The 21,517-nt window shown below is 40.2% G+C and overlaps 1 protein-coding gene across 5 annotated transcripts in view; it reads right to left on the minus strand.

Annotated features, from left to right (window-relative positions):
• Positions 1–530: 530 nt before the first annotated feature.
• Positions 531–21,517, minus strand: part of RNASEH2B (ribonuclease H2 subunit B) — a 95,380-nt gene continuing 74,393 nt past the window's right edge. For 4 of the 5 annotated variants that reach the window (XM_069063611.1, XM_069063607.1, XM_069063609.1 and 1 more), the window contains one exon: positions 19,743–19,980. In XM_069063611.1, the coding sequence (XP_068919712.1) occupies positions 19,873–19,980 (108 nt within the window). In that variant the 3' untranslated portion in view covers positions 19,743–19,872. Of the gene's footprint in view, positions 2,811–19,742; positions 19,981–21,517 lie in introns of those variants that run through there. The other variant, XM_069063613.1, reaches the window with a different exon arrangement.

Genomic DNA, 21,517 nt, shown 5'->3' on the forward strand with positions numbered 1-21,517 from the left:
TGTCTTCTCCATTTGTTACCCTTTTACGTAGTTTCCAAGTTTTAATTTATTGTTTTCCCTTTTCTTTCTTCCTGTTACTAGTTTCCTCATTCTTCCTCATTTTTCTCTGTTAAGTAAAAGCTCCCTTTTCCTCCCACCTTTGACTTATTTTATTAGCTTTTTCAAATTTTCTACTTTTTTTCTAAAAATGATTACTTTCTCTTGTGATCTTCATCAATTTTCCCCCCCTTCTGTCTATTCTAAACTTTTACTTTTTAGTTCATTGTTATTACCATCTATTTCTTCTTTAATATTTTCTCTGCTCCTCATGGAATTGAAGTTTTCACAATACCTATTTTACTTCTGCTTCTAGACAATTTTTTTCTTATTGGTCTTGCCCCTCTTATATGTGTGTGTGTGTGTGTGTGTGTGTGTGTGTGTGTCTTAGAAGTATCAAGTCATATAGGACACAAAAATGATTTACATATTGCTTCCTGGTAGCAATTTTCCTTGAGGTGCAGAAGGAGAAATATCACATATACACACATAAATGAGAGATAGATATATATAATTGTTTATAGATATTGATGGAATTAATTTTACTTGATTATACATATTTGTTACAAAGATATTGTTCTTTTTTAATGGAGTAGGAGAGAGAAAATTGATTATTATTTCTATTATTGTATTAAATAGAGAGCTGAGAGAGATGTGTAATACTGCATTCACTTTCATTTGAGTTCATGGTATTGTTACTTTTACTTAACTTTTTGTTACAAAAAACTTCTCACAAAGTGAGAATGATCTGCAAATGCTTGCAATATCACAAGAAAACATCAATAAAACTTAAAAAAAAGAGTTAAGGAAACAAAAATATATATCATTTCTAGATCACAGATATTAAACACACTCTTCTCTTACCACCTTCCACTTAGTTGTTAAGTGGGTGAATGGGGTAAAGAGAAGAAAAGGTACAAGAGGAAAGGATGAGGTAAAATACATAATTAGTGGAAATTCATACATGACTTCTCAGAGTCGTTCAACTGACCTAACAGAGTAATAACTGTATTTATTTTTTTGCCTTTTGGAGGGCAATTGGGGTTAAGTAACTTGCCCAAGGTTACACGGCTAGTTTTTTTGTGTGGCTGTTAAGTATCTGAGGCCGAAACCGAACTCAGGTCCTCCCGACTCCAGGGCCAGCGCTTTACTTACTGCGCCACCTACCCACCCCCAATAACTGTATTTCTAATGTCTCCTAAAAAGGAATACTCCCCACCCCACGATCACTTTCATAGCATCCCTCTTGGAGTCACAGAGTTTGTGAATTGAAAGGAACCCTAGCAGCCATCTTGTCAAAAAACATACCTAAAAGGAATTTCCATTATATCTAATAACCAGTGATCCAGCCTTTACTTAAAAGTCTCCAAAGAGAGAGAATCTTACCACCTCCTAAGGTAGTTTATTTCACTTTTGGACAGCTCTAATTCTTAGGAAGTTTTCTTCCTGATATTGTACCCAAATTTGCCTCTTGGCAGCTTCAACCCTCCTTTGCTTCTGCCTTCTGAGAGAGCCAAAGAAAAGGCTAGTCTCTCTTGACCATGAGAGGTCTTCAAGTATTTAAAGACAGTTGTCACGTCCTCCTTCTTTTCTTCTTCTGGCCAGTCATGTCTCTGTCTCCTCCCCACCCCCACCCAACCTGTATCCCGGGCCCCAACTGGTCTTGGAAGCTCCAGTCCTACATTTCCCAGTTCCTTCAAGAGCTATCCTACTCTTGTTACATGTCAAGTGGCTGCTAACCAAAACATCATGACATTTGTGCATGCATACCCACTCCCCTTCAGATGTATTCCCAGTACAGTGAAATTCCAAGCCAATTATTCCTTGGCTCCATCTCCTCCCACTGTTCCCCACCTCCCTCCTCCTCAACGAAAATACACATACCGGACAAATCTCTTAAAAATGAAGCCATGTTTATAGCTCTTAGAGACTATAAAATGCACATGTTTGGGTATCTTTATAAATTTGAAACAGCCAAATTGATATGGGGCAGAGAAGGGTCAAATTTTTTTGGGTTGATTTTCCTGGTTTGGGGGTGCATTGGAGGTTTGGGTTTTTTTTTTTTTAACTACGAGTTGAAACTCAGTTCACCACAGTTTTTAGCCTGGAATCAAGTGCTTGGAGATGCACTGTACATGCCTGGAAACGGGCATATATCATGGAGAGGCTGACATAACCCCAAGGAAAACAATGCAAAATGGGCTATTGTAGGAAGGTATTTAAACAACCCAAATTTTACAAAGAATTTTTTCCAAGGCTGACATTTTGAACTTGGAGGTAATAAGCTGTGTAGTGTGGGGTTTTGGGGGTTGTTTTTTAAGAAGAAAAAAGAAAAGTCTAGAACTCCAACCTCTCTACTTTCCCTTTTGATTACAGTACCTGAATGCCTCTGGGATGAGCTGTGTTTGCACATGAAGGAATAACGGGTAGCTGACACTCCTGAAATGCTTTTAAGCTTTGTGGGAGAATCATGTCAGCAAAGCCGCTTAGCTTTACGGAAAACAGTCACAAGGTAGGATTGAATCTTCTATGAAGAAACATCAAAAAAAGACTAAAAGTGCTGAATACAGTATAAAATCACATTCCAGAATGAAGTTTCTGATAAGTCTGTTAGTTTTAAAATATCCAGCCCACCTCTCCTCCCTCTTCCCACCCTCAATCTGTTGATTTTATAGAAGATGTAGAAGAAAAAGTCGTGGCTGAAGTAGCAAAGGAGGCAGTCAGGCTTCCTACTGAGTCCTTTGCTTATTCCTCTGTCTTCTTGGTGCTGCCACCTAGAGAGAAAGGGTAAATGTGAGTTGTGTCCTTCTAAAAGACTAGTTTTCTTTGACAGCCAAGAACTCAGGCCTAATTCTGAATCTTAGCTTCCTTTTCAGTAAAGCCATTTCTTCCAGGGATATGCAATTGAGTTTACTCCCTCCTAGGAGACAGTTGTATGTGGATCTGAAAGGAAGACTGCTACCTCTATATATTTTAACACCTGTGACACTACTATCTACTTGTAAGCAACTAAGTGGTGCAGTGGGCAAAGGGTTGGCCCTGGAGTCAGAAAGTTCAAATTCTGACTTATTTACTGTATGACTCTGTGGGAGTCATTTAACCTTTTTTCAGCACCTATAAAATGGGTATAATAGCACCTACCTCTATTAGATTGTGAGTTCAAGAGCAGAGAATAGGTTTCTCTCTCTCTCTCTCTCTCTCTCTCTCTCTCTCTCTCTCTCTCTCTCTCTCTCTCTCTCTCTCTTTCTCTCTCTCTCTCTCTCACTCACTCACATACTCTCTCTCTTCTCTTTCTCCTTTCTTTTTACAGAAACCCCTAGTGCACCTTGGGACACATAGGTGCTTAATAAATGCTTGTTGACTTGACTACTTCACAGAGCTGTGAGGATCAAATAAAATAACATAGATTTACCTTACAAAGCACTTTGTAAACACTGAAATCTTACATAAATGCTGGATATTAATTTAGTACTTCTTAAACTGTGGGTCGAGATCCCACATGGGATTTAAGAAGTGCTGAAGGAGTCACAAGTGGAAAAAGTTTAAGAAGCCTTGATATTTAATAACCCCCAAAGTATTGAAGAGTTACTCGGAAGGAAGGAAGGAAGGAAGGAAGGAAGGAAGGAAGGAAGGAAGGAAGGAAGGAAGGAAGGAAGGAAGGAAGGAAAGGAGATGTGAGAGAGAAAAGGAAAGAAAAACAAAGGCAGGAAGGAAAGAAAGAAACAGGCATTAATTTGGTGCCTACTATGTGTCAGGCACTGTGCAAAAGCATTTTGCTCATTTGATATCTATTACCCATTCAAAATCCTGGTAGTTATTGTCTACACACCCCCAGGTTACCGTCCTTTATTCCTCCTGAGTTTGACACATGGTTCACAATTTTTCTCTCCTTCCAAGTCCTGCCCTCATACTAGGGTATTTCAACATGAATATTGATTCTCCCTCTAATACCCTAACCGCTCAATTCCTCAACCTATTCCCTTCCCACTAGCTACTCACTCATCCACCCCACCTTAGCCACACACAAAGATGTCCATACCTTTCATTTTGCCATTATCCACACATGTACCACCTCCAGATTTAAGAATTCTGAAATCACCTTATCCAACCATAATTTATTGACTTTTCACCTCTCCCTCTGCCTTCCCTTACAGAATCCTACTCTTCATTCAAGACCTCCAATCCCTTGTCCATTCAATTCTCTCCCAGGCCATCTCCATTGCAGTAACCACTCTCTCCTCTTCTCCCCATCTCGACTCTTTGATGAACAGATTCAATTCTACATGGTTCTATTCTCTTGAATCCCTAGCTGCCTTATCATAACACCAATTATGCCATTAAGCCTCAACCTGGGAGCATTCCCACTATCTAATTTGGATCATTCACTCCTACATATGCATTGCTGAATGAAGATAGAAAAAAATCATCCAACTGTTCTGGATGGGTCTGCTACAAATTTAAATGATGCAACCTCAATTGGGCCCTCACTGTTGCTAGGTAATCCTATTACATCTTCCTTATCAACTCACTATCCCACTCTCCACAGTGGCTCTTCCAAATCTTTTTATCCCTTCTCAAACCTCCTATGGCTCCCCATTATCCCCTCTAAGCTGAGAATCTTGCCTCATATTTCATAGAAAAAATTGAGGCCATTTGTGTGAATTCCCTCTTCTCTCTTCCTCATCCCCTGTTACTCGAGCATTCTGCCACTACCTCCTTTTTCACCCCTGTTTCATATGATGAGCTGCCTTATTCCTTATCAAGGCTAGCCCCTCTACTTGTTCAAGTGATCCCATTCCATCCCATGCCTTCCAATAGATTGTCTCCTCCATCATTTACTTCCTTTCACTTATTTTCAATCTCTCCCTGTCTACTGGTTCACTTCCTACTGCCTACAAACACGTCCAGGTTTTCCCTATCCCCCAAAAAAACTCCCAGTTGATCCTTCCATTCCTGTTATCATCGTACATCTTTTCTGCCCTTCAAAGTTAAACTCCTTAAAAGGCCATCAATAGGTGCCTGTACTTTCTCTCCTCTTACTGTATTATTAACCTCTTTTGATCTGTCTTCTGACCTCATCATTCCACCAAAACTGCTCTCTCCAGTTACTAATGATCTCTTACTTGCCAAATCCAATGGTCTTTTCTCAATCCTTATTCTCCTTGATCTCTCTGCAGCCTTTAACACTTTCTTCTCCTTGACATTATCTTCTCTCTAGGTTCTAGGTCTCTCTTCTCTCTAGGTCTCTGAGGACCTCTAGGTGCTTAAGTGCATCCCTTTGACTGAATCCAAACTTCACAGAACAAATCCCCTTAATAAAAGATTTGTTCTGTAAAACTTGGACTCAGTCAAAAGGCTGCACCCAAGGACCTAAAATACTACATGTGGCCTTGAGGTCGCAGGTTCCCCACCCCCTGTTCCAGATCATGCCCTTTATTCATAAGGTATCCCTCAGGGTTTTGTCCTGGGAATTCTTCTCTTTTCCCTCTGTATTACTTCACTTGGAGATCTCCTCCACTACCATGGATTTCATTACCTTTATGCTAATGATGCTCAAATCCACCTTTCTTGCCCCAATCTCTCTGCTGACCTCCAATCTTGCATCTTCAAATGCCGTTTGGACACCTTGGACTGGATGTCCAGTAGACATCTTAAACTCAGCATGTCTAAAACAGAACTTACTATATTTTCCCTTGAACCCTCCCCACCTTCTATCTTCCCTGTTACTGTTGAATTCAACACCATCCTTCTACTCTCCCAGGCTCCCTACCTAGGAGTCACCTTGAACTCCTTACTATCTCTCACCCTACATACTGAATCTGTTGCCAAGATCTGTTGATTTCACCTTTGAATTGTATGTCTCTCTTCTGATCTTATCAGTCCTCTAGAACAGGCCCTCATAACCTCGAATTCTGAATACTGCAACAGCCTTCTGGTGGATCCCTTCTCACTCTAATCCATTCTCCACTCAGGCACTAAATTGACTTTCCTAAAGGACACGTCTTATCATGTTACCCCCTACTCAATAAACTCCAGTGAGTTTCTCTTGGCTCTGGGAGCAAATACAAAATACTTTTGTTTGGCATTCAAAACCCCTTCCTACCTTTCCAGTCTTATACCTTATTCCCAACATGTACACTTCAATCCAATGATACGTGTTCTACCTTAAACATTTTTCCTGGCTGTTCCCCATGCCTGGAACCTTCTCCCTTCTCCACTCCTATTATTGACCACTTTGGTTTCCTTTAATTCCCAACTAAAATCCCACCTTCTACAGAAAGCCTTCCCCAACCCCTCTTAATTCCAGTGCTTTCCCTCTTTAATTATTTCTTATTTTTCTGCATATAGCTTGATTTGTAGACATTTGTTTGCATGATATGTCCCCAATTAGATTGTAAGCTCCTTGAGGGAAGGATAGTATATTTCTTAAACACATAGTAGGTGTTTAAAAAATGTTTATTGGTTGATTGATGCTCACAGCAAATCTGGGAGACAGATATTATTATACCCATTTTTACAGATGAAGAAACTGAAGCAAATAACTTTCCTAGAGTCGCACAGCTAGCAAATATCTGAGGCTGGATTTGAACTCTGGTCTTTCTGACTCCAGGTCCAGCACTCTATCCACTGCACCACCTAGCTGCCTCACTGGATTAATTTCTATCCAGTAAGAAAAGGGAATTAAGAACAAAATTACTGTTTATTCATGCTTAGGGAAAGTACTGACCATTTGGGAAAATCTTAAATTAGAGAAATAAATAGAATTAAATTACTAGATTGCAATTGACTTCTTGTTCAGTATGAAGTTAACATAATAAAAATATTCCCATTACTATTTTGCTAGTAAAAACATGTCGTTTATTCTTTCTTTTCTCAAAGAAGTACATACTACATAATGCACCTCACCTAACATTGTTTCTCGGGACTGTGAAAACCTGATGTCGCTTGTGAGGGACAGGGCCTCTCCTAGAAACAGTGCTATCAGTGTTATAAGTGGCCAAGTGGAACAACTTCCCTCTGGCCAGTGAATGGAGTAGTGAATTCAGTCTTATGTTCCTCATGTCCTTGACTTCCTTTTGCTGTGTCCTGTTATTCATCAACCAATACTAAAGGTAATCAAGAAAATCTACCACAAATGTATTCAATCTAACCTCAACTGAGTTCTCACTGTTGCTTCGAATTCTTTCATTCCTCTTTCACTAGCTTCCCAAGGTGTTTGTCCAAATCTTTTACTCTTTCCTTAAGTTCCTAACTCCAACTCTCTCCATCATCATTTCACTCAATCAATCAGTAAACATTTATTAAGTGTCTATTATGTTTTAGTTATTGTTGGTTAGTAATTTTCAATTGTGTCTGATCCCTCATGACCCCATTTGGGGTATTCTTGACAAAGATACTGGAGAGGTTTGCCATTTCCTTCTCCAGGACATTTTACAGATGAGAAAACTAAGGCAAACAGAGTTAAGTGACTTGCTTGGGTCACATAGCTAATAAGTTTCTGAGACCATATTTGAACTAGGGAAGATAAAATTTCCCAACTTCAAGCCCAGCATTCTATCCAATGTGCCACTTAGCTGCCCTTATACTTATATTTGTAAAGTGCTTAGCATGATGCCCCACACATAGTAGGTGTTTAATAAATACTTGTTCCCTTCCCTTCTTTTATGGTTTTCTAAATATAGGCATTCCCTAAGGTTTGGCCCCCTGAGCTTTCTATCTTGCTAAACTTTCTCACTTAGCGATTTCGTCTACCAGAGACTGGATTATCCTCTCTAAGCAGATGATCTTCCAAATCTCTATCTCCAGCTTGGACTAGTCCTATGAGCTCCCATCCTTCACTTACAACTCACCACTACAGATCACTGGATAGTGTCAGCACCTAGGATATCTTTCTCTCTCTGTGTGTCTGTCCCTTGCCTCACCTCCCATCTGCTCCCTTCTCTTCCTCTCGCCCAAACATATCTCCAAGTGAACCTGTTTCTTCTAATTTTCTTATCTCTACTCAATGTAACATCAACTCTTCAGTCACCCAAGTTTGAGCATTTGGGAGCCTCTTTAATTCTTCCACCTTGTCCTCATCGCCAAATTCCACTGATTCCCAAATCCTACCAACTTCAGTCTATCAATAACCCTTCTATCCTTCTTCTCTACAGTCTTTCTGATGCTACTCCAATTTGTGGCCTTATTACATTTCTTCTGGGCTATTTTAATAGCCTCTTTACTGGTCTTTCTGTCTCTAATCTTTAAACTTTTCAAATTATCTTTCATACTGGTATCAAAATAATTCTTTATGACGTCTATATATCTGTATATGATCACATTACTCTCCTGCCTGAAGGTTTCAATGATTCTCTATTGCTTATAGTTGTGTCTGATTCTCCATGACCCCATTTAGGGTTTTCTTGTCAAAGATACTGAAGTGGTTTGCCATTTCCTCCTCCAGCTCATTTTACAGAAGAGGAAACTGAGGCAAACAGGGTTAAGTGACTTACCCAGGATCATACAGTTAGTAAGTGTCTGAAGCCAGCTTTGAATTCTGGAAGAGGAGGCTTCCTGGTTCCAAATCCAGTGCTCTAACCTCTGCAACCACTTAGCTGCCCTATTGTCTATAGAATAAAACATTTTATTCCATATTCCAACTCAAACTTCTCTGTTCATATTTCAGTATGAATGCCTGAATTTAAAGTAAGTCCCTCCACAATCTGGCTCCAACCTACATTTTTTTTTACCACAATTTAGTCTTCCCTTTCATGATCCCAACTTTCTAGCCAAACCCCACGTGTAAGCCCAGAAGCATTAAGACACAGGCAGCTCACCATGCTGAGAAGGACTTTCCCGTCATCTTCATGTGTTGAACTGAGGTTTCAGCTGGACTAGAAAGACACTGAATTTCCAACTTTGAATTTGTCATTTCTTTCTTTCTGGCTCTAACTCAGGTCACATGTCCAGCAGTCTATCCACTGGATTACCATCTGGTATACCTCAGGCCTGTGACTTTGGACAGGGCATTTAACTTCTAAGCCTCAGCTTACTAGTTGTAAAATGAAAAAGATAAGGTTTGTACAACTTATTGCACAGGATTGTTATGAGGAAAGTCTTTGTAAAACCTTAAACCTGTATCAATGTTATTATTGGTATCACTATTATTGGACCAGATAGCCTACTCTAAGTCTATGGTTCCACCATCACTTGATTAGATTTCTTTAGGGGTGACTGACAAGCAGCATAGCCTCAGCAGAGAGATGGCCAGTTTGGAAGGCAAAAAGACCTGGGTTCAAGTTCTGCCTGTATTGTGTGACCTCCCAATGCCTCAGGCAGGTCTCTAACACTGTTAAGTTATAATTCAGCATGTTTCCTCACAGGGAGTTCCATAGGTCTAGCCAAAAAAAAAAAGTGATCCAGATTTAAAAGATGAAAACTTTGATAAGGGAAGCCAGAATAATAAACATAATTCTTAATGAAAAAAAAAAGATATTGAAAGTGATCTGTTTCTCAGACCCCAGTAACTTACCCTAGTAGAATAAAGAAGGAAGGCACTCTTTACCCACCTGTGTAAAAACACAGACCTATATGGAAATGCTTAGGGAATAAAATACACAAATAGATATGAATATGGATGATTGAGCAGTAACAATTAAGGGGATTAGTCAAGGTTTTCCATAGTAGACAGATCACTAGTTGGATCTTGATGAAAGTTAGGGCAAAGGTGTGGAGGGAGGTCATTAGAGACATAGGGAACAGTCTGTGAGAAGGAAGAACGAAGGTTGAGTTCAGGGAACGTTTGGCCAATGTGGTTAGAACTCAGTTCATGTAGAGGAGTAAAACACATTAAGGTAGGAAAGGTGGGTTGATGCCATACCATGAAGGGCCTTAAAAGTTCAGATGAGGAATTTGTGTTTTTCCCTAAAAGCAACTGGAAGTCACCGAGGGAATGTCATGATCAGATCTATGCGTCAGGAAAATTATTTAGGCAGCTATGTGGATGATGGATTGGAGTGAGACTAGAAGCTGGGAGGCAGCTATGATAGTTTTGGTGAGAGGTGATAAGGTCCTGAACTAGATAAGGGTGGTGACTGTGAACAGATGAGGATGAATGCAAGTAATTTTGTAAAGGTAGAATCAACCACCAATGGATGGGGATCAAGGGAAAAGCTGAAGATGACTCCAAAGGTGACTAGAAGGATGGTGGGAAGACGGATGGTTTTAAGAAAAATAAGAATTGTTTTGGATTGTTAAGTGTGATGCCTATGGGCCATCCAGGTATGGCTGCTCAACAGGTAGCTGGAGATGTGGGACTGGGACTGCAGCTCAGGAGAGAAACTAGGGATCCTGGGAATCATCCACACAGAGATGATAGTTGAACCAATGAGAATAGATGAGAAGGGAGAGGGATAAGGGGAGATGGAAGGAGGGAGGAAAGAAGGGAGGGAGAGAGAGAGACAGAGACAGAGAGACAGAGAGAGAAAATTTGTGTGTGTTTCAGGCATGGGAATGAGAGGAAATAATTCAGGTTTTGGTGTCAAAAGACCTGAGTTAAAATTCTAGCATTGCAACTTATTACCCATGTAACTTGGGCAAGTTGTTTAACTTTCTTGGGTCTAAATTTCTTCATCTGTAAAATGAGGGATTAAATTAAATGACCTCTGAGATTCTTTCCAGCTTTAAATCTATGATCTTATGACTTTGAATTCAGTGTTTTATCATACTGATTCTCAAGATCTTAATCAGTTGAAATCCTTTATTTTACAGATAAAGAATTTGAGGTTCTGAGACCCTAGGGGATTGGTCCAAAGTCAAATGATCATTAATCATTAAATCCAAGATTTGAAACCAGGACTTCTGACTCCGAATCGAGTGTTCTTTCCATTGAACCATCCCGTCTTCCTATATTGTTGCCCTGTATCTGCATCCAATATGGAAAGGGATCCCAACACTCAGAAGAATAGAAAGTTGGGGCCAGGAAAACCAGAGGAACAGCCTGGGCCAGAAGTCAAAGCAGGGACAAAGTGGGGGCACAAACCCTAGCTAAGAGGGAGAAGGAAAAGCAGATGGTCAAAAATTCAGGCAGCTGGGAGGTCTGTGGGAATTAAAGTGTAAGAATCCAGCAGGAATGAGAACAGATCCAGGTTACCAACAACCAGGCTGCCTTGTGGGACAGAAGCAGGCTTCTATCTCCGATACTAACACAACTCTTACTGGGAAGAGACTAGTGCCTGGGTTTGGCTCTCTCAGAACTTCATGCTGGCACAAAAGAAATGATTAGAGTATGTGGGTGGAAAATTAGGACAGATGAACGGTCACTTAATGCAGAAATCAGTGAAGCCTATAATCTCTTTCCCCACATGGGCTGTCCTGAAATGTATATATGTATGCATGTGTGTATGTACATATGTATGTGTGTGCATACATATGAACTGCGTTTATCTATATACATGTATACAAGACACATATATGTATCTATAACTAGATGTACTATATACATTATATAATATGCAATGTTATAATATGTGTATATATATGTATACATATACTTACATCCACTTATCTGACTAGAAGTAAGAGCATGATTAGGTGCTGGATGAATGATCCAATCTGGCTGTTGTGTGCTCAACTGTTAAATAATGGGTCCTGAGTGAAAAGTTTGTACTCTCTAATTACAGTACAATAAACATTTTTAAACTCCTACTGTGTGCTAGGCACTGCACTAAACACTGAAGATACAAATAAAAAGGAGGATAGTCAGTTCTTTCTACTATCCATTGATGCTGCTGTTGTGCTGCTCCGAAAAGGGCAACAAATAAAGTAACAGAAGGAAAGAGAGTGGGAAAATTAGGGTAACGAAGAGAACTATAGGAACTTCAGAAGTCTCTGGAACTTTGCAGTTTGGAACTTGAGCTGATGGAGAACGATGGTTGGGAGGGAGCAGCCAAAGAGCCACAATAGCCCATGGGTCGTCTATTTCTTGCAGATACTAATTTCTAGCTAATATGTTCCTCAATGCAGTGTGGTGTGTATTTCAGGAGATTTTAACCTATAGTCTGTGGAGAGATTTCAGGCAGTCCATGAACTGGGATGGGGGAATGTATGTATGCATGTGTGTGCATGTATGTGTATATATAGGATATACATGGCATATATATGTATGTATACTCACTAATCTTTAAGTAAAATTTCACATTTCCTTTAATTACTTATTAATATTTAATTCCTTTAATTTCTTAAAAATATTATTCTAAGAATGCTAGGCTTCCTCAGGCTGCTAGAGGAGTCCATGACATACATACATACAAACACACACATATATTAATTTTCACTAACTTCTAAAATTTCACATTTCCTTTAATTATTTAAAAATATTATTCTTAGAATAATCTGTTCCCTCAGAGTGCTAAAGGGATCTAGGACACATAAAAAGGTTAAAAAAACCCTGACAGAGAAATAGCTGGCCTTGGAATCAGGAAGACCTGAACTCAAGTCTTACCTCTGGGAAATAATAATAACATTTATATAGCATTCACTATATGCTAGGCATGATGCTAAGCAAGTTACAATTATCATTTCATTTAATCATCACAACCACCTTAGGAGTTAGGTGCTATTATTGCCCTGATTTTACAAGTGAGGAAACTGAGGCAAACGGAAGTTAAGTGACTTGCCCAGGGTCACACAGATGGGAAGTCTGAGGCCAGATCTGAACTAGTGGTGTGTGATCCTGGGTAACTGACTTGTACTTGCAGTATCCTATCAGCTGTCTAATTCTTTAAGTTGCTAGGAAGCTGATGACTGGCTTTGGCAGAGGGAGTGTCTTTATCCAAGAAGATCCCCATCCCAAAGAAATCACAGGTCATGTCCTTAGTTAGCCCTGTCCTATCTTCATAGAGGAATAATTCCAGTAAGGAAGAAAGATGGGAGTTGTCTCAAGAGACCACTGTTAACAAACTAAGAATTTACCTGCTAACTTGAATCACAGAAGACATAAACAAAAGCAAGTAACGGAGTATAAATACAAAAAAGTCTAGTACTGTACGAACGGCATTGGGAGCATCAAAGATTCAAATGGGTAAGATTAGGGGAGGGGGGCAGGGAATAAAGATAAAACAAAGGTGCTTGTGTCCTATAAGCTCTACTGGGGAAAAGAAGGAACAAAGAAGGAAAAGGACAGATGCTTGGGACACATGGGGAAAAGGTAACTGACAAGAGAGAGAAGGCAGAAATGATCGATTCTCATTTTCCTTCTGTCTTTTTAGCTTGAAAGTGCAAAACAAAAGTGACTTATATGGAGTTGCTACCTGAATTAAGGAGAGAGTAAGAGAGCACAGTGTTGCCCCTGACGCATCCAAAATCACACCAGGACAAAATGAAAGACATACCTGAGTATTGAGGGAAAAAATGGTAAACGTGACTGCCAAACTATCATCATAAAGAATAGGAGAATTACCAATGACTGGCAATAGATAAATGTCCCAATTAAAAAAAAAAAGGAAAACAATGGCATCTGCAACCCACAGGCCAGTTAGTTGGACTTCTGCCAGCAAAATTCAAGACCACTGTTAAAAGGAGGTAGCTGAAAGAAGCAATGATTCCAAAGAACCTAGGTTGCATTCAATTCAACAAAAATGAAGTCATTCCAGGTCTTTTCTGATAGATTTACCAAGCTGGAGATCAGGTGAATGTTGTAGATAGTTCATTTTGATATTAGATTAACATTCAATAAAATACCTTGTACTAATTCTTATAAAAAAAAAAGATGGGGTAACATGGGTCAAACAATACGGAAACTGGAAGGACTGAATGACAAGTCTCAAAAGAGTAGTCAGTCACCCATAGTTTCATGTCAGCTCAGGAGGATTTTCTAACACAATGTCCCAGAGATAGGTGATCTGCCGCTTTCATCATATGGTGATCTCAACAACTCCTGGGATTTAATTATCATCTATGCTGATGATTCTCAGACTTGTTTATGCAGTCCTAACCTCTTTGCTGACCTCTAGTCTAGAACCTCCAATTGTCTTTCAGACATCTGTAATGATAAGAAGTAGTTAATACCTTCTTTCAGCTATTGAATTAACATAGTAGTTAATGCCTTGTTTGAGTTTGTGATTGTATCAAGTATTAAGATCCAGAACTTGTGAATCCCACAACTTGTGAACCCTAAATTTGTGAATTCCTGCAACAGGAAGGGAGGAGCTAATGACCATATATAAGGATAGGCCCAGGCTGGAGAGAGCAGAACTAAGAAGGGAGTTCTTGTGGTGGAGGAGAAGACTTGTGGTATCCCGGCACTCTGTTCTGTCTGTGTTGATGTTTGTTTGTGATACTTTGTACAGAAGCCTGGGACCTTACTGGAAGCCCTGAAAGAGGATTTTCTGGTTGTCTGTTTACAGAAGTCCTGGAGGACGGTTCTGGAGGTCCTGGGACTTTACTGATGATTTGTGTTGACCTCTTGGACCTTGTTACTGGGTCTGAGTTGATTTTCACAGGCAGATAGTGAATTGATGATGGTGCCGGCAATGTGGATGTATGTTGTTTTGGCTGTTAAGCTTTGTCTTCCCAGAAATAGGAACTGTGAAGGACTTGAGGTGGACTGGACACTGTGAGCTTCAATATGAAATGGGAACTGGACAAGGAGCTGGGAGCTGCCTGCCTTTGAACCCAGGTGACAGTTGTGTAGATTCAGGCAGGAGCTGGGACCATGGAAGAGGAACCATGGAAGCTGAGAACCAGCCCTGAGGCAAGATGAAAAGAGTTCTTCTTGAGTACTTGGTGCTGACTGAGAAGATTATGATTTACTATGACCTAGGGGTGGAGAACTTTGACCTTTGTTCTTTGTGTCCATTAAAGAAACAAGCCCCCTTAAGGATGACTGAATTAAGGACTTACTGAATGATTGTACTTGTGTCCCTGTAAAGCCATGCACGAGCAGCTTTCCAGAGGACTGCTGCTGTGAACAGCTTTCAAGGTTCTGATTACAGAGTATAGCAAAATCTCTATTTATTCAATAACAGATCAGAGCAAAACATTTATAGAAAATCAAGGTACAGCACTCAGAATGTTACAACTTATCACAGAAAATCAAAATATAGCATTCACCATGTCACAACTCAACAGCTTATCACTAAAATGGCCACATAGTTTTCACCAAAGTGGTTACACAGTTTTCAACAAAGTACAATCATTTAGTCAATCACAAAATCCTTAATTCAATCAGAAAGTACAAAAGTCAAAGTTTTCTACCCCTAGGTCACAGTAAATCATAATCTGCTCAGTCAGTACACAGTATCCAAGTAAAGTCTTCTTTAAGCTTCACTTGAGGCTAGCTCTCAGCTTCCATGGTTTCTCTTCCATGGTCCCAGCTCCAACTGTCACCTGGGTTCAAAGGCAGGCAGCTCCCAGTTCCTCATCCAGCTCCTTGTCCAGTTCTTCATCCAGTTCCCATTCCATATTGTAGCTCACAGTGTCCAGTCCACTTCAAGTCCTTCACAGTTCCTGTTTCTGAGAAGACAAAGCTTGACAGAACCACAATAATATTCTTGCACATTGCCAGCACCATCATCAATTCACTATCTACCTGTGAAATTAACTCAGATCCACAAACAAGGTCTGAGAACTCAACACAAATCATCAACATAGAAATCAATACAGACCCACAAACAAGGTCCAAGAGGTCAGCACAAATCATCAGTAAAGTCCCAGGACCTCCAAAACCCTCCTCCAGGACCTCTGTAAACATACAACCAGAAAATCATCTTTCAGGGCTTCCAGTAAGGTCCCAGGGCTTTTGTACAAAGTATCACCAACAAACAGCAACACAGACAGAGCAGACAAACAGAGGCCTGGGATACCACAAGTTTTCTCCTTGACTGCCACCACAAGAGTCCTCTTCTCAGTTCTGCTCTGTCCAGCCTGGGCCTCTCCTTATATATGGTCATTAGCTCCTCTCCTTCCCGTTGCAGGAGTTCATGAGTTCTAGGGTTGTAGCAACAAGTACCCTAGCATACCCAGGGTGGCTGCCAACACAGGTTCTTATATGTGCTTCTCCAAAGGAAAGCAACTCAAAATAGGTTAACAATCTTACTTTAATCAATCAAACATATATCATTTACCTAGTTCAGCAGAAAAAAATTAGCACCCTGAACTTCAGAGGATACAAACAGACAGAGAAACAGACCACCAGACAGGGCTTCCAGCTGTCTGACCATTACATTCATACCTAGTTAGTTACCAGAGAGGCAAGTACCAACATCTGGGTTTTCAAAGCCAGGGGGCTCAACAGCTGCCCAGAGTCTCATCTGGCCAAATCACACAACTCTTCTCAAAGTAAGCCCCATAGCAAAACCTCACATCAGGGTATATATAGCCTTCTCCTGGGTCAGAGACCATCAAAGCCCTCTTGACCCACTGCCCAATCACAAAGGAACAACGTGTGGGAGTTCCTGAAGAACAAGCCTCTCACCACAGGCTCCAGATGACCACATTCAGTCCATTAGGAGGCAAAGTATATTCTCAAATCAGGGAAGGTTCTCAGAGTTACCTAAACCTATCAAGGGGCCAAGGGGCAGGGAAGATCTTCAGATTCCCATTCCCATAACAAGGGTTCACAAGTTGTGGGGTTCACACATTCTGATTCTTTCTTTTTTTTTTTTTTTGCCTCTTGGAGGGCAACTGGGGTTAAGTAACTTGCCCAAGGTTACACGGCTAGGTCGTATGTGTGTGCATGTGTGTGTGTGTGTGTGTGTGTGTGTGTTAAATGTCTGAGGCTGAACTCAAGTCCTCCCAACTCCGGGGGCCAGCACTTTACTCACTTCGCCACCTGGCCACCCCACACACATTCTGTTTAACAGACTTGATATAAGATTCAAAAGAAACTTGAATTGAAACAAGGTGTTAATTCAATTGCTGAAACAAGGTGTGAACTACTTCTGTGCTTGCCATTATAAAGGATGACTGAATTAAGGACTTACTAAATGACATTTTAGTGATAAGTTGTTATGTCATAACATTATGAATGCTGTACTTTGATTTTTGTGAATGTTTTGCCTTAATTTACTGCTGAACAAATAGAGTTCACTATACTATGTAATCAGAACCCTGAAGCTATTCACAGAAGCAGACCTCTGGCAAGTTGCTCATGCTTGGCTTTTGCTCTCATCATATGGTGATCTCAACAACTCCTGGGATTTAATTATTATCTATGCTGATGATTCTCAGACCTGTTTTTGCAGTCCTAACCTCCCTGCTGACCTCTAGTCTAGCAGCTCCAATTGTCTTTGAGACATCTTGAATTGGACATCTTAAACTCAAAATGTCAAAAATAAACTCATCTTTCTCCCAAAACTCTCCCTCTGCCCCAACTTTCCTATTACTGTCAAGAGCACCATCCCCCAAGTCCCCCAGACTCACGACTTGGGTGTCATCCTCAACTTCTATCCCTCACCCCTCACCCCATATTCAATCTGTTGCCAAGGCCTGTCAATTTTATCTGTGTGACATCTCTTAAATACACTCCCTCTTCTCTTCTGATATTCTTATCACCCTAATGCAGGACTTCATCACCTCACTCCCGAACTAATGCAATAATCTGCTGGTGGCTCTACCTGCCTCCAGTCTCTCCCCACTCCAGTCCATCCTTCATTTAGCTGCCAGAGTGATTTTTCTAGAGCGCAGGTTCAACAATGTCATGTACCCCACCCCTCCACTCAATAAACTTCTATGATTCCATCTTTTTTTTTTTCATTCTTTTATCTTTAGAGCTTAGACCAGTGCCTGGCATATAGCTGGTGCTTAATAAATGCTTAATGAGTAGTACTATCACCTCAAAGATCAAATACAAAATCCTCTGTTTGGCTTTAAAGCCCTTCATAACCTACCTACCCACCACTCTTTTCCAGTGTTCTTATACCTTACACACTCCTAAGCCATATATTCTTTGACCCAGTGACACTAGCCTCCTTGCTGTTCCATGAACAAGACACATTATTTATTTTTACCTTTTGGAGGGCAATTGAGGTTAAGTAACTTACCCAAGGTTACATGGCTAGTTTTTCTGTGTGGGTGCTAAGTGTCTGAGGCTGGAACCGAACGCGTGTCCTCCTGACTCTGGGGCTGGTGCTTTACTCACGGCACCACCTAGCTGCCCCAAGACACATTCTTTTTATTTTATTTTATTTGCCTTTTGGAGGGCAATTGGGGTTAAGTAACTTGCCCAAGGTTATACAGCTAGTTTTTTTGTGTGGGTGCTAAGTGTCCAAGGCTGGAACTGAATGCGGGTCCTCCTGACTCCGGGGCTGGCACTTTACTCATGGCGCCACTTAGCTGCCCCAAGACACATTATTTCTCAGCTCTGGGCACAGCACTTTCCGAATATATGATTCTATCCTCACACCACCACAGAGAGGTAGGCACTATTACGATTCCCATTTTATAGATAAGAAAACAGGCAGGCTTAACAGATGTTAAGCGACTTGGTCAGGGCCACACAGTTAAGCAGGTGTTCAAGGGAAGATCTGAACTTAAGGCTTCTTGACTCCAGGTCCCATGCTCTATCCACTGTTTCTAAAAACTGGAGATTATCCCGAGGGAAGGCACAATCATTAAGGGGCATAAGTCTAAGTGGGGGAAATAGAGGAGGGAAACCAGAATGAGAGTCATGGAGGTAATATTATATGAGGCCCAGATGAAGGAACTGGGAATTTTCAAACTGGACAAGACTTGAGGTTAGGGGAGGAGAATGATAGTTGTCATCAAATATTTGAAATTCTGTCATGTTGGTCTTGGTGTTAAATACAACACTGTAGGGAACAGGAGACAGGAAGGGGAGGGTATAAAAAGTTTTAAAGTACTGACTGAAGGTGTTCATTATATTCAACTCCCTCAGAACACAGGAATGGCAGGCAAGGCAGAAGCCAAAATATTTGAACCTTAATGATCCATCCCCGGCTCCTTGCAGAGACCCAGCTTACCTCCTGGTCCTGGCTCCAATTCCCTAACTTGGTGGCCCCTGGATTTTTCCCTCATCTGTATTCTTTACCTTATAACTTATATTTTTCTTCTGAGTCTTATTCTCACTTCCCACATCATCACACCAGTGGTCTCTGTTTTTAGCCCTAGCAACCATCTGTTTCCAAGCTTTTTGTGCTCTGCTTCTCACCAAACACAAATTGACCTGCTTTAAAAACATATGGAGGAAAATGGTTTGCCAGGAAGGGGGCATCCTCTCCTAACTGACCCCAGATTCCCCACGTGGCATTTGGAGGGGGCAGCGAGGCCATAAATGCCTAGTTAATTTAACACCTTTGAGATTTGGTTAATTTCTCTAAAGAATATCATGATAATTACTGTCACACTTGCAACCCACCAAAGTTTTATAAAGAATTCATCCATTCAAATGTTTGTAGTACATGTGTTTATTGAAGAAATTGTATGGCTGTACATTACTTCTATTCACCTAATTACTTTTCTCCTTCTTGCCAACCAACCCATTCTTACCCCCCTCCCTTGCCCAACCTTCAAAATAGGCAGGGATATAAAATCCAACCACTGGCTGTGAGTTTTTGAAAACTTTTGCTGTTTTTTTTTGTTTGTTAAATATGAACCTCTGACAAAAAGCCTACAAAATGTATGCCTGTTTTTTTTTTTTTTTGGTACTCTGGGACATAGAAATCTCTCAAACACAATTCTGCTGAATCAAAAGTAAAATAACACTCCAATAGCTCTTCTGATATATTTTATTGGAAAGGGAGGGATGGGGACAGGAGATATACGTATACACACACACACACACATATATAAAAACATCAGAAATAAGTTCATCTAGATTTTAAAAAGGCTTTAATATCCTTATTTTCCTGCTTTAGCTTTTGTGCCAAAAAAGGTGGAAATACTTCTCATTCCACTCTTGTCAACTTTAGCCAGAGCCTTCTGAGCTGCTGTCATTTTGCTATTTGTCTGTTAATAAAAAACAAGAGGGAGAAATTGGGTCAGTAAAGCTCTAAGGCAGTCACCCTTTGAAAAGCCTATGTGCAAAACTACAGCATGGTACACACATCTCAAGGTCTATTATTGGGAATTATAGCCTTCATGGCTACAGGCTTCATAAGGGTGTGATTACTCAACAAAAAACTAGCTTTGAATTCTATTCAGAACTCAGATTTAAGAAGCACAGAACATTCTAAAAAGAGCCAGAAGGCAAAACCGTCTCCTTCTGTTAGAAGGGAAGATTGCAGCCAATGGCTTACTTTGGGAGAATCATTCTTGAGGGTACATTAAGGGCAGTGATGCGGACAATAGAACTGACACATGCTGCAGTTCATTCTCCCAGGGATCCAACATTCTGTGCTGTCAGCGGGCTGAATGACAGCCTTATCTTACAGATGATGAATAATTCACACTCATTTACTGTTTGATTTTATTCTTAAACTCTACGGGAAACTAAAAAGGAGGTGATAATATTTAAAAGATGACCAGTATTTGCTGAGCATCACAGGATTAGAAGGAGGGTTCCCCTAAATTTTTTGGCAGGGGGTGGGGAGCTGTCACAGAAAGGCTTTGTGAACTGTATTTTTAAAAGCTAATGTCTAACAATACTGAAATGTAAGTTGTTGTATTTTCCTGCTCCCTGTTTTTAATTTTTTTTTCTTGCTATGTGTTACAGGCAGAACCAACAGAAAGCAAATAGCAGCCAATTGTTTATTTCGAAGCTTTGCTTTCAACCTAGAGGGAAAAGAATGGTGAGGCACCATAGAGAAAGAAACAATTCATATGACTGAAAAGTGTTAAAATTTAAATCCCCATTGAAGCATTTTAAAGTGATTATGTAATAAAATATAACATATAATCTCTAAAGCTTCCTTTCTATTTTGTCCTTTATAAAAAGGCAACAAAACAAACAATAATAGCAACCAAAAACGATGGTGAAAAACAACACATTTCAATCTGCCTCAAACATTTAACTGGCATACCATCTTCCTCTGTCTCCTTGTTGGCCTGCCATGCCAGTGAACAGGGCACTAATTTTTCCCCAAAAAGAAACTCAGAATATCTCAATTAATCATAAAACTTAGACTAATGCTCAGTTAGTCTCTGTGACTAATTGTCATGTGCTTTTACAAAGTGAAAACAACTGGAGTCTCAGGAAAAGAATAAAAACATTTACAATCATAAGGAGTTGAAGCTTGCTCAAAAGAGCAGAAGCCCCTGAGCTGAGGGTTTTCAAAATAAATATACTGTCTGTAATGATTCTTAGAAGTAAGGAATGGATGGACAAAATGACCTCTGACATTCTCTTCTAGAGTGAGGTATCAAACTTGAGGAGTGGAGAGGAATCAGATTAAAATGTAATTGGGAAATGTGTAAAAATACAATTTTGTTGTTCAGTCATTTTTTTTCAGTTGTGTCTGACTCTTTGTGACACCAGTTGGGGATTTCTTGGCAGACATACTGCAATGGCTTGCAATTTCCTTCTCCAGCTTACTTTAACAATGAG

Source organism: Petaurus breviceps, unplaced genomic scaffold (genome assembly GCF_028583685.1).
Source record: "Petaurus breviceps papuanus isolate PSGF00001 unplaced genomic scaffold, PetGlider_PUasm1.0 90594, whole genome shotgun sequence".
NCBI lineage: Eukaryota > Metazoa > Chordata > Mammalia > Diprotodontia > Petauridae > Petaurus > Petaurus breviceps.